General features: G+C 58.8%; 1 protein-coding gene across 1 annotated transcript; it reads right to left on the bottom strand.

Moving 5' to 3' along the window:
* Nucleotides 1–920: 920 nt before the first annotated feature.
* PITX1 (paired like homeodomain 1) lies at nucleotides 921–7,427 on the bottom strand. Its single transcript, XM_057541025.1, has 3 exons — nucleotides 7,024–7,427; nucleotides 4,460–4,692; nucleotides 921–2,432 (listed from the first exon to the last, which is right to left on the bottom strand). Exons 1-3 carry the CDS (start codon nucleotides 7,190–7,192, stop codon nucleotides 1,890–1,892), a joined length of 945 nt encoding a protein of 314 aa, XP_057397008.1. The 5' UTR covers nucleotides 7,193–7,427; the 3' UTR covers nucleotides 921–1,889.
* Between the last annotated feature and the right edge of the window lie 2,875 nt (nucleotides 7,428–10,302).

Raw genomic sequence — 10,302 nt, forward strand, 5'->3', positions numbered from 1 at the left:
CTCCAGCTATTAGCTCATGACTAAGCCCATGGCTGTGCCCCACTCCCATCTAGGGCTTGCCTGGGTCCAGCTCCGGGGCAGTGACAATCACAAGGTGATTCTAAAGCAGAATACCAACCCCTCCTTCCTCCCCCGCTACAGCTGCAGACATTTTGTTTTGCCATTAGAAGTGACTTACTTAAGGGAAGCAGAATTTACAGGCAGTTTACAGGCTGGTCTTGTTCAGTAGTTTCCAAAAGTCGGGGGAGGGTGGCGGCGGCGGCGGGAGCAACCGATAAGTTGGCATGGAAAGTAAGTGAGAAGTGAGTTCTGTGTGATGGACACTTCCACCGGAACAGTCATATGCCCCTGGGTGGGATTTCGATTTGGAGGCCCTGGCTCGACTCTGGCGGATCCAGCACCCTCAGTCCTCCTGGAACATCCAGATTAGGGCTCAAGGTGGGGGCACCGAGCCTATAGGAGAACAGGCAACCCCAGGTCTAAAGAGGCTCTCAGCGGCTCCCACCGCCAAGCTCCCAGCAGACAAAGGCCGCGAAGCACCCTAAAAGCCTGGAGGGTCACTGCAGACCCAGTCTGGGAAGAGCCTGCAGAATCCGGCGGTCGGGTAGGGCGGGTGGTCCAGGCTAGAGCGGCCCGCGCGCGGCGCCGGGAGGCTGAGCCGCACCGCCAATGAGTATCGGGCGCGCGCCTGCGCGCGCGCGCGCAAAGGGAGCTCGGAGCGCCGGGCTGCGCCCTCCAGGGAGCCGGGTTGAACTGGTCTGGAATGGTGGTGGCCAAGTGGGGGTAGGTTCCTCTGGCGGGGTCGGCCTCGGCTCTTCTCTCCTACTTGTAGGGCCCACGGGAGTGCAGTTCCCTTTCTACCCGCCTTCCCTCCAAGACCGAATGAAGCAGTCAGGGCTCGGCAGTGGTTAGCACGCTCGTACTATGGTTTTAATAGATGTACATGGACAAGTCGATATAGACAGATTTATAATTCTATACAGTCAGTCCGACATACACAAGGACGCTGTAAACAGGGGCGCGGGCCGGAGAGCGGGTGTGCAAAGTGGGCACGGCGTGGGGCCCTGGCCGCTCCCCGAGCTCTCCCGGCTCGACTCTTGCACGGCGGGCGGTGAGGAGGCGGCTCCTCGCCGGACAGGCGGGCCACCTTTTAGCCGGGAGCTGAGGAGAGGGCCTGGGCTTGCGGCGAAGCTTGGGGGCTGGGATGCTCCGAGACGAGCACTCCGCATGCTCCCGGCCTCGTCCGCACCGCCAGCTGCGGCTCCTTGGCCTTAAAGTAAGCCTCCGGGGCGCGGGGCAGGCAAGGGCTCTTCGAGGCGCGCCGGGGCCATTAGTACGGCTCCACGGCGAGATCCCGACCCTGGACTGGGTACCGTCATCCCTGGCCCAACGCCCGCTCCAACTTGGATCCGAATCGAGCTAAGGTATGCTCGGCCGGGCCCAGCTCGGAGGGGGGCGTCTTGGTTCGCACCTGGCCGGGGCCCAGGCTTGCCGGGGGTCCGCGCTCCAGTTCGCAGGCGGGAACGCGGGCTACGGGGCGTCTCCTCCGGGCCGCCGGCCTCGGCGCTCGCCTCCCGCGCCGCGTCCCCTCCGCAGAGTGGCCCACCGGGCACCGAGCGAGCGGGCGAGCGAGCACGCACCACCCACGCCATCCCGAGGAAAATTGCAACTCATCCGTTTTTTCGCGGCACTTTTCTCCGACGTCTTTTTGCTTTGTCTCGTTTTGGAGGGCAGAGTGGGGTCCAGGAAAGCAAACACAAAACCAAGCCGGAGGTGGGGAGGTGGGGAGCAGGGGGCCGCGCAGGCGCCAGGTCCTCCGCGCCCGCACCCGACCCGGTCCCGGCCCCGGCGCTGTGCCGGCCGCCGGCCCGCGTGGCCCGGCTGGGCGGTCAGCTGTTGTACTGGCACGCATTGAGGCCCGAGGCTGGGCCCTGCAGGCCGCCGTAGCCGAACGACGAGTGCTGCTTTGACTTGAGCCGCAGGCTGGCTAGGCTCGAGTTGCACGTGTCCCGGTAGACGCTGTAGGGCGAGGCTGGTGTGCCGTATGGGCAGGCGCCCGGTGACATGGCCGAGTTAAGTGAGGAGCCGGTGAGGTTGTTGATGTTGTTGAGGCCCGAGTTGGGCATGCCGGGCACAGCGCCCGGGCCCATGCTCGACGGCATGGTCATGGAGGAGATGGAGCTGGGGGCCGAGAACATGGACTGCGACGACAGCGGGCTCATGGAGTTGAAGAAGGTGAAGCTCTTGGTGGAGAGCGGCGCTGGTGCCAGGCTCTTAGCGGCCCAGTTGTTGTAGGAGTAGCCAGCGGCGTACACGTCCTCGTAGGGCTGCACCAAGCCGCTGAACTGCGGCACGTAGCCGCCCTTGCACAGGTCCAGCTGCTGGTTACGCTCGCGCTTCCGCCACTTGGCTCGCCGGTTCTTGAACCAGACCTAGGGGAGGGGGACAGGAGAAGGGTAAGTGCTGCCGAGGGCGGGAAGACGCCTCCACCTCCCCCGCCCCACCCCGAGGCCTCCGCCCGCTTCCTTCTCTCCGAATACCGTTTCTTTTCTTCGATATTTCCACCCCTGCCTTCTCTCCATAATGGTTCCGTTCCTGTCTCCAGAAAATATTAGTCTTTTCCTTTTTCTGATCTTTATCCTCTTCCCCCAATTAAATCCGGTTTCTTCTCCTAATACGGATCCTCTTTTTTATTTTTTTTAACAAATATTTGTTTTCTTTCTTCCTCTCTCAACCAGTTCATCTTCTGCCTTCTCCCGCAAACGGTTCCCCATCTATCTCCTAAATACTCCATCCATTTTCTTCTTCCTCGAATACAAAAGGTAGTTTTCTTTCCTGAAAAACAGGACCTTGCGACTCCTCTCATTCTTCAGTCTATTTTTCATTCCTCAGATAGTCTGTTTCCATCTTTATTGGTAATATTTAATATTATCATTTCTGCCTCAAATGTTTATTTTCGTTCCGTCCACCCCACTATCTGAACCACTTTCTTCTCCCTCAAACAGTCCATTTTTCTTCGTTATCCCCCCTTTTTGATCCTTTTGATTCTTCTGCAAATATTTAGTTTTTTTCTTCTTTCCAGATATCTGACCTTCACTGTTTCTCTTAAATGGTTGATTCTTTAGTTTTCTGAAATACTTGATCCTTTTGCTTCTCCCTTAAATATTTAATTTCTTTCCTGCTACCTAAATATATGCCAAATATGTTTTTCTGCAAATATTTAATTTCCTTTCACTTCTTACTAGTCTCTCTCTACTCTCCTCCTTCACTTTTCCTCACAAAATTCAGTGAGAACCTCTTTTTTCCCAACTCCCAGTGCTTGCCGATCCTCATCTAGTCCCAATCCTTTGCCCTCTGCAGCCCTCCACCAGCCCCGGGCTGTATCCCGACCTCTCTTGCTGGACCCCTGCATCTCAGCCTTCTCCATCCCCAGCACTAACATTGCCTGATTCCACCCCCACCCCACCCGTACCACCGTAAACCCCAGGCAGGATTAGTGAGTTCAGGATTACTGAGTGCTGTCTTCACTCTCTATCCCACTGGGCTGGCCAGCCTGACTGGGGAGGGGTGAGAGCTGGGGTTATAGCAGGGAGTCTGTGGCCCAGGTGGGACTTTGGTTTAGCTTGGAACGTGCTCCCAATATCTGATTAAATATTTGCAGTACCCAGAGAAGAAGTGATTCTCTTGCTGCTCTGGCAGGAAAGCCATGTTTTCACTGGGAACCAAGGGGTGAGAAGAGGGAGGGTGCAGTCCTGTCTTGAGTTGGAGACCTTACATCTCCAAAGGGATTCGGCCTGAGGCTCACTCATCCACCAGAGCTGCCCCCCTCCTCACCTGAACCCAGCCCTACGGGAAAGGGCATTAGGGAAAGGGTTCAGCTACAGACTGGCCAAATGGCTGAGAAAGAGTCAGGTGGAGAATATCCTGAGATTTTGGAGAAGCAGCGTGCGGGTGGGACCACTGCCCTAGGAAGTTTTGAGACCCCCCCCCACCAAGCCTACACTCTTAAAAGGCCTCTCTCAGGCTGCCAGGCAGGATCTGCCTTTCCCTTTCGTTTTCGCGGGAAGGCGCCAGCCGCTCGGAGGTCCCCAGCGGCGGGGAATCCTCTGCTCAGTTTAGGGGGTAACAGCGGAGCGGGTGCTGGGCTCTGCAGGGCAGGGGAACGTCCCTTGGGGACACAGGTCTTTGGGCGGGGGCTGCGGTAGAGCCCGAGGGTCAGGTAGGATGCGGGTCAGAGGCATCCGAGGCGGCAGCAGCCGAGGGGTGCTAGCACCGAACGGCTCTGCAGCAGCTGGGTAGACCGAGGCCTAAGGTGGAATCGCCTCCGGTGGAGGGAGGGAGCAGGTCTGAGTGTGGGAAAGAGTGATAGTCTGAGCGCAGGTCTAAGCTTTCAAGGGCTGCGCTGGGCCGGCTGGCAGCCTTCTGCGCGGGTACCCTTAGGCGCGCACCCTGCGCTCACCCTCACGCGTGGCTCGGTGAGGTTGGTCCACACGGCGATCTCCTCCCGCATGCTCATGTCCGGGTAGCGGTTCCTCTGGAACGTGGCCTCCAGCTCTTGCAATTGCTGGCTTGTGAAGTGCGTGCGTTGCCGCCGCTGCTTCTTCTTCTTGGCGGGGTCCTCAACACCGCCGCAGCCTGCGCCGCTCGCACTGCTGTCCTCGGGCCCCTTGGGTTCCCCGCTGCGCTCCTTCTCTGAAGCAGGCAGGACGGGGCGCCGGTCACCTCGGGCTTATGCCCTTTTGCACCCCATCCCGGCTCCACCGAAGCGCCCGTGGTCAGCCCTGGTGGGGCCCGCCCTCCCGCCAGGGGCCCTGGAATTGTACCCATTGGAAAAAGCCCGCCTGTGCTGGGTAGGGTAGGCAGTAGTCACCTCTGAACAGGCTCGTCTGGGAGAAGAGCCCAGGAGTCGGAGACGTGGGCCTAGGTTCCTAGCTGCACAGGGCCTGCTCTCACAGCTCGGCTCATGCTGGAGCTCTGCTGTTGATGGCACCCGAAAATGTACATTTTTTAGGGCTCTTGGGGTTCTAAATCAGAGGGGATCTCTGCTTTTCTGAACTAGGATCAAATCTTTCTAGCCTGAAGCTGGGGGGTGGGTGGAGCAAGAGCCAGGCAGTGGCCTGCAGCCCCTCCAATTTCTTCTCCCCAGGGCTGTGTGGGAGCCCCACCGGGCAGGCACAACACAGCCGGGTTCTCGGCCTTAGCTCCGGGCCTCAAGTCCCAAGGCACAGAAAATCCCTCTGGCGGCAGCCAGGCAGCCCAGACCCACAGACTCTGTCTAGGTGACCTGGGGGCTCTAGCCTCTCTCTCTTTGAAGCTACACAAACAACATGCAGTTATAGAAACATTGAAACATAAAGAAAAAGAATTTAAAAACAAAACACAGAAGCCCAGAAAAGCTCACAGCTCTATGCCTAAAAACATAGAAAGGGTCACAAATTCTTAAAAATAGGCAGGTAGAAACACAGCAAATGCAAATTAAGAAGCCAGAAACCTCCGTGCAAACACACCCCTAACTAAATACAGTGCTGTTAAGTGTATAAACTCCAGGCAGACACAGGCATTTATTTATCTGGGATTTAAAAAAAATCAATATACTGTTGTAGATAGATTTTTTTTAACCCCTTCCCGATAATGCCCTTCTAGAGATAATTTTTAAATCCCAGGGAAATACAACACTATAGTTAGATAACTTAAATTCCCCAAATAACATCACTGTAAATGGATTTTGAGAAAATCCCGGAGAAAAGCGCCATTTTGGATTGACTTTTTAAAATCTCCCGAAGAATAATGTTGCATGTAGATATTTTAAATTACAGAGAAATATATCTAGTATAGCAATTCTTTCTATAACGAAAAATACAGTTAATTTAAAAAATTTATTCTCATAGACTTGGGTTTTTAAAGCAATCTATGACTATGTATTTCTCTGGGTTTAAAAAATAAAAAACAACCAAGGCCACGGTTAAAACTTTTGAAAACAGAAGTACAGTCCAGCGTTGATTGTTTTTTTTAACCAAGCAAACAGAACCTCTCAGAGAAAGTCACTTAGGGATGCAAAACAGAAATAAATAGAGATTAAAAACTCGTAGAGAAACACTCAGCGGTGGATTAAGAAATGAACGCAGAAGAGGCGCCCACGGCCGTGGGAGTAGGGAGCTCGGCGGCGGCGCCGAACTAGGACCGCGAGCGCGGGAGCCGTTTGGAGACCCCGGACCCCGGGCAGGGCCGGGTACTGGCCTCATCACTGCCCGCGCCGCCCACCCGCCGGCCCAGTAGCTGGCGCAGGGAAAAAAGCTTGAGCTCGGGCAAAAAGGCAGCGCGGAAGGAGACTTGGCCGAGCAGAATCGGAGCCCTGGCCCCGCGGCCTGGCGGCTCCGGGCTCCGGTGGAGCACGTGGGGCAGGGATCCTTCTTTTAGGGGGTCCTAACCGGAGCCGGGTCGCCCCTCTTGGCCCACTCGCCCTCGCTGTCCTCTCTTTTCCCTTTACTTAAGGTTGTTTTTCTTCCCCCCCAGTTTGCTTTTCCGACTTTTCCCGCCACCTTCTCTTAGGTCTCTCCCTCTCAGTCAGTCGCCCACAGTCTGTCGGGGTGTCTGTACTCCCTCTCTCTGGGCACTTTCTCTCGCCCGCCGCCCATTCCTTTCTGATCTGCTCCTCTCCTTCGGTCCAAGCGGCCCTTCGACAACCATTTGCGCAAGCCTAACTTTTCTCCCCGTTCTATTTGCTCCCGATCAAGAGGGGCTGTCATTCCGACCCTCCGGTTGTAGGTTCGTGCATCTGCAGGTCACTTGGCGCTTGGGCACCGCGTGGAAGTGCCTTCGAAAAGCACTAAATTTCCGCTTCATAAAGCGCCTACTTGTCCGCGTTCACCGTCAGGTGGAGAATGGGAAAAGGAAAGGTCCTGAGGCTTCCTGGGGCGTAGAGCGAGCGTGACTGTGCGGCGCGGGCGCCAGGCCCTGCTCCCGGCTCCCCGCGCCCTGCACCCGGGTAGGCTCCGTGCGCGCCTCGCGGGGAGCCGCGCTTACCTGGCAGCTCCGTGTCGGACGACTCGCTGGCGGAGTTCTCGAGCGGCTCGCGGGGGTCGGCCGCGCGGGCTAGGTGGAAGGCGGGCCCCATGTCGTGCGGCGGCGGCGGCGGCGGCCGGAGCCCCTCAGGCAGCCGCTCCAGGCTCATGCCCCCCTTGAAGGCGTCCATGGAGGCGGGGACCGCGGCGGGCGCTCCGGCGGCCGGAGCTGGGCGCGCCCGGCTGCCCTGGCTGCGACCTGCGAGGACAAGAGCGCAGCGCCTAAGCGGCCGCCCCCCAGGGCTGCCCGCGCCCGCAACGACGCCGCGCCCGCCCCATGGACCGCCCGGGGCTGCGGGGCCAGGCGGGCGGCAGCGGCAGCGGTTTCCCGCGACCGGGAGCCCGGCTTCGCGCTCCGCGCTGCCCTCCCGCCGCTCGGGCCTCAGCCGCCCGCCCGGCCCCGGTTCCGGCTCCCGATCCGGGGCCGGTTTCTAAGGCTCCGGACGGCGCCGGCAGAGTCTGTCTTAAAGCGACAGCGCGCACGCCAGGTTCCAGCAGTCCCTGCGCCAGGGGTGGTGGGTGGGGTGGGCCTGGGTGGGAGGGGGCTGGGAGGGAAGGAGGGGGCTGGGAGGGAAGGAGGGAGCGAACGAGCGAGCGAGGGAGCGCGGGCGGAATCCAGCCCCGAGCCGCCCGCGCCGCCGCGCCCTCTCTGCCGCCCTCCCTCCCTCCCTCCCTCACTGCCTCGCCCGCGCCCTCCCCCTCTGCAGCCACCTTCCCGCCGCCTCCCCCCTCCCGCGGCCTCGCTGCGCCTCACCCTCCTTCCCCGGTGACACACTGAGTTCTCCTGCGGCCGCACAAAAGAAACGCATCTGGCCTGCAAGTCCCGCGCGGCTCGTGCCCACCTCAAGCCCCAAATGACTTGTTTCGCTCAGAATCAACTCCTGTCTGGGCCGCCTCGAAGTCCCGAGCCCCCGGCGAGAACAGCCCAGGATGAGTGAATGTTCACCAAGGAGGATCGCACCGACCGGGCGCCTGCGAGGCAGCGCCAGGGTGGGGGCAGAGCCCGGGGCTCATTCTGGCAGCTCCCAGCGGCGTCCTCGTCGAGGGGCCGTGGCCCCTCCTTACCCGGCCTCTTCTCCCGGGACCTGAGCCAGGCTGAGTGACAGCAGCCTGCGCTCTAATGGGCCCCCGGATGCTGCCTCCTAATTAGCTTGGACCCTCTCCCCCAAGGCTGCTTCTCAGGCCTCCCCCTCTGCACCGCAGTCAATTTTCCGGGATTGGGATAGAACTGATGGCTTCTAATCAGATGAAGCGTTTCTGTTGGCTCCAGGCCGCTGGCGAGTGCAGCAGGAGACCCCAAGAGCCCTGCCAGGCCCCAGAGCCTCTTCAGTAGGGCTGTCTCCCCTTGTTTTGCACCTTCAATGGTCTGGCCAAATCCGCCAGGCCCGGCCTTGGCTGCCACAGGATGGGGCTCTGCCCCCCTCAGGGCAAGTTCGCAGGGCCTGGGGCCTCACTTTGGCTTCCCAGAGCTTCAGGCACAGGCCTGGCAGGCCAGGTGACTGCAGTTTTCAAGCCTAGGCCAGCAGCCCAGGAAGCCTAGGATGGTCTTTGAGCTTCTCTCCTACACAGTGGTAGCTAAGCTGCGGCACCAGTGGGCACTCTATGAGCACAGGCAAAGACATTCCCCTTCCCACCCCTAAGAATGAGTCCCTCTTTGAATCCTCCTACTTCAGTAAAGTTTGCTGAAGGATTTTGCTTAACAATTGTTAACTGGTCTTGAGACATCAGAGTCCTGAGCAAATAGGTGACAGCTCGGGTGGTAGGGTGCGACCCTGACCTGTTCCTCTAGCCACAGCTGGACCCCAGGCTGCCCTCTGCCCCTCATCTGTCTGCTCCACCAGACAGAAGCAGCACTGGGCAGGACAGCGGCCTGGGGGTGAAGCACTGTGGTAATCTCCAGGCCCAGTACCTCACCCTAGGGCCTAGTGCATCCTCATGTCCTCCTGGGGTCTCTGTTTGGGACTGACTGTGCAGGCTGTCAGGGTCTGGGACCCTCTTCAGTCCCTGCCCTCACCTGGCTCCCTATCAGAGGAAGGCACCCCCACCCCAGGCCGAGCTCCTCGGTAAGGATTATGAGGGCAGGGGCGTGGGCAGGGTGGAACCAGGCCTGCCTCTTGCTCCCTTGGCCTCAGCCCAAGGCCCCCAGCTCTGGGCCCTAGGGAAAAGGCACAGTTCCTTAGGGTTGGCCCACGCTCACTGGGTGCCTGAGGCCACAGGGGCCAAGGTCTGAGGCTGGGGCCAGAGGGAGGATGCATCCCAGGAGTTTGGGTTGGGGGAGGGCCTCAGTAACTCCAGCCTTTTCCTCCGAAAGGGAAGTTTCTCCAAGTTGAGACCCCCAGGGTGAAAACAGACTTGGTGTGTAGGGGGATGGTGGGAGGGGTACATTGGGGGTATGGCTGCCTAGCATTTGCCCTCAGCCCCATCTTTTACCACATTTTTTAGCTGAATCTCCTGAAGCAGCAGATACCTCCTTTCAAGGAGGTATTCAGGTGCTGCAGCATGCCAGGGAGTGCCCCTTCACACTCTGTCTTCCGTTTAGCCACCTTACCCCGACCGGACAGTGTGCCCCCCAGGCTGCCTGGATATAGACAGGTCACAAAAGCATGCATGTACTCATACGTACTGCATACCCATACAGGTGTGCTGTGCACACACAGACACACACATACTGCGCCCACACAGGGGACTGCCGAGTACAGTCACATATGTGTACACACAGCCAGGCCTCTGGGTCCCAGAACACTGATGCTATTTGACGCAAAATCTGGCTGACAGGGGTGTGTTCTGAGCCCACCAAGTGTTGGGCCAAGGTGGGAAACACAGTGCCCCTCTGGAGGGGGACATGGAATGAATGGTCTGCCTATGGGCATCCAGAGGCTGAGGGTCACAGGCCCCCACTCCCCAAAGGGGCTAAAGAGGCCTTCCATGGATAGGGACTGTTTTGTGACTCTGCAGCTCTAGCTATTCAGTCTGAGGGGCTTGTATCTCACTGTTGATGCATTTAATGCAGTGATTGAGCACCTGCTGTGTGCCGCTCTGGATCCAAGCCTCTGGCAGTGCTCCAGGCAGTCACAATAATCCCTATGTTTGGAAATCTTAATGCCTGCTGTGTGGATGGAAAGGTGCTCAGACTATTGCCGGTGAAGCTCCATATCCCAGGGGCCCTGAGCCCTAGAGAGGGGCTGAGACTAGTGGGGGCTGCCCAGGGGAGTCTTTTCTGCTAGACCTGGGCAGTGCTGAA

This window comes from Balaenoptera acutorostrata, chromosome 2 (genome assembly GCF_949987535.1).
Source record: "Balaenoptera acutorostrata chromosome 2, mBalAcu1.1, whole genome shotgun sequence".
Lineage (NCBI taxonomy): Eukaryota > Metazoa > Chordata > Mammalia > Artiodactyla > Balaenopteridae > Balaenoptera > Balaenoptera acutorostrata.

Bases quoted from the DNA above. Each gene is read 5' to 3' on its own strand.
- PITX1 (XM_057541025.1), bottom strand. From the start codon at position 7,192: ATGGACGCCTTCAAGGGGGGCATGAGCCTGGAGCGGCTGCCTGAGGGG. The intron at 4,693-7,023 runs GTAAGCGCGGCT...TGCCTGCTTCAG, and splicing joins GTCCGACACGGAGCTGCCAG to AGAAGGAGCGCAGCGGGGAA. The intron at 2,433-4,459 runs GTGAGCGCAGGG...CCCCTCCCCTAG, and splicing joins TCACCGAGCCACGCGTGAGG to GTCTGGTTCAAGAACCGGCG.